This window comes from Poecilia reticulata, linkage group LG19 (genome assembly GCF_000633615.1).
Source record: "Poecilia reticulata strain Guanapo linkage group LG19, Guppy_female_1.0+MT, whole genome shotgun sequence".
Classification (NCBI taxonomy): Eukaryota; Metazoa; Chordata; class Actinopteri; order Cyprinodontiformes; family Poeciliidae; genus Poecilia; species Poecilia reticulata.
The window spans coordinates 26,514,388-26,516,805 of NC_024349.1; the positions used below are offsets into that span (position 1 = coordinate 26,514,388).

The 2,418-nt window shown below is 41.4% G+C and overlaps 1 protein-coding gene across 3 annotated transcripts in view; it reads left to right on the top strand.

Moving 5' to 3' along the window:
- The window catches only part of rnls (renalase, FAD-dependent amine oxidase), a 17,436-nt gene that overhangs the window by 8,701 nt on the left and 6,317 nt on the right, over positions 1-2,418 (top strand). For all 3 annotated transcript variants that reach the window (XM_008438090.2, XM_008438089.2, XM_017310799.1), the window contains 3 exons: positions 523-628; positions 701-843; positions 1,422-1,577. In XM_008438090.2, the coding sequence (XP_008436312.1) occupies positions 523-628; positions 701-843; positions 1,422-1,577 (405 nt within the window). The remainder of the gene's footprint in view (positions 1-522; positions 629-700; positions 844-1,421; positions 1,578-2,418) is intronic.

The following is a 2,418-nucleotide window of genomic DNA, read 5'->3' on the forward strand; positions in this document are numbered from 1 at the left end:
CTGGGAACTCCATTGGAAGACCATTTCAGGTGACGACCTCTAGAAGCTCATCAAGAGAATGCCAAGAGTGCGAAGCAATAATCAAAGCAAAAGGTGGTTACTTTGAAGAGCCTACAATATAAGACATGTTTTCAGTTGTTTCACACATTTTTGTTAAGTATATAATTCCACATGTGTTAATTCATAGTTTTGATGCCTTCAGTGTGAATCTACAATTTTCATAGTCATGAAAATGAAGAAAACTCTTTGAATGAAAAGGTGTGTCCAAACTTTTGGTCTGTACTGTATATATTTTACAAACTTTGTATTTATGGAGTAGCTTTCAACAAATAAACAATTTCTCCTTGGGGATCAATAAAGTATTTTCTATTCTATTCTATTCTAAAGATAAATCCCTAAATAATCTATGAAGTCAGCAAAAATAAGTTTTGGTTTTTTTGCACTTTAAGTGTATAAATGGAGCTCTGTATAGACATGCCTTTGTGCAGATTTCCAACCCTCTGTATATCCACTCTGTCCCAGGGGGTAGGATGTCTACCAGCCGTCCTCCTGACCCTACATCTCATTCCGCTGACCTTGGAGCCCAGTACATTACAGCCACTGCTGCATACGCTCAGTCCCACAGCAAGTACGCCTCACCTGATAATTTCTGACGTTAACTAACATCCACGTATCAGTTTCTGATGATGTGTATGTTCAGTTTTTATACAGAGTTGCTATCAGCTGGCCTACTTAAGCCACTGGACTGTCACATTGAAGGTCTGCAGCATAAAGAGGGAAACAAGAATTATGTAACACCACTGGGGACAAGCAGTGTGGTGAAACACTTCCTGTCTGAGTCAGGTAATCACACCTTTTTGATATTTTGTGTGTGTGAGATACCTGCAGTCGTTTGCTGCCTGATGATGATTAAGGATACATGTGATGTAGCATGTGGCAATTTACAGTCATAGTCACTTTACAGGAATGAGAGCACCAGTTATTCCTGTAAACTCATCAACAGTTAACTAAACAAGCAGAAGTGGGGCAGAGTTTATTGAAGATTTTGTTGGTATGTGCAAAGATATTTCCGTACTTTAGAAAACGTTAAAAGTCTTCTTAAACACAATAACTGAAGCAATTTTGCTTAAAAAAATGTTCTTTTCACATGTGGGCTGCACAGTGGCGCAGTTGGTAGAGCTGTTGCCTTGCAGCAAGAAGGTTCTGGGGTCGATTCGCGGCCAATGATGAGATCCTGTACAGAGACGAGATCAGAACATAACAAAGTGTTCCTCTTATTATCTTATTTTAAACTGTGGTCCAACAGTTTGATACTCTGATTAGAAACAGATCAAATCATTATTAATTCACAGCAACAGCAGAACTAAATATAACTTAAAGGTATAGAGTTCTTCAGGTCTGAAACTGTCTTTTTGCCACAGGAGCTGATGTGCACCTCGAATATCATGTGACTGGCCTACACCGCTGTGGAGCATCATGGAAAGTGGAGAGGAAGGGAGGCAATGAGAAATTTGACACTGTTGTCTTGACGATTCCTGTGCCTCAGATCCTTCAGCTGCAGGGAGACCTGGGGACCTGTAAGACCGTCACAAACACAACCAGAAGCAGAACATGTTTGAGCCTTTGTGTCACCTGACCTATGTACAGGTCTCGTGAGCTGCTGCAGAGGAATGCTTTTGATGTGACCTATGCTCTGATTTAGGTACAGCCTATGAACACATGGATGCAGCAGCAGCTTCATCCATGTAACTCTGTGGTCCCATAGAATAATCGTTAGTTTTTGCTGAACAGACATTGGTCTCAGAGCAGCAGTTAAACACATGCATGTTGTATTTCTAACCATATTAGGATTGAGTATTGACTTCCATTTAATGTAGTGACTCAATTTGCATCCTTAACCTTAATGTAAACCGGCCACTTTATTGGGTACACCTTGCTAGTACCGGGTTGGACCTCCTTTTGCCATCAGAACTGTCTTAATCCTTCGAGGCATAGATTCAACAAGGTACTGGAAATATTCCTTAGAGAGTCTGGTCCATATTGACATGATAGCATCACGTAGTTGATGTGGATTTGTCAGCTGCACATCCATGATGCAAATCTCCCGTTCCACCTCATCCCAAAGGTTTTCTATTGGATTGAGATCTGGTGACTGTGGAGGCCATTCGAGTTCAGTGAACTCATTGTTGTGTTCAAGAAACCAGCCTGAGATAAACTTGTGCTTTATTGCGCATTATCCTGCTGGAAGTAGCCATCAGAAGATGGGTTGATAAAGAGAAGGACATGGTCAATGCTCAGGTAGGTTGTGACTAATGGGCCCAAAGTATCCCAGGAAAATATCCCTCACACCACTGCACCACCACCAGCCTGAATGTTGACGCCAAATTCTGACACTACCATCCAAATGTGGCGGCAGAA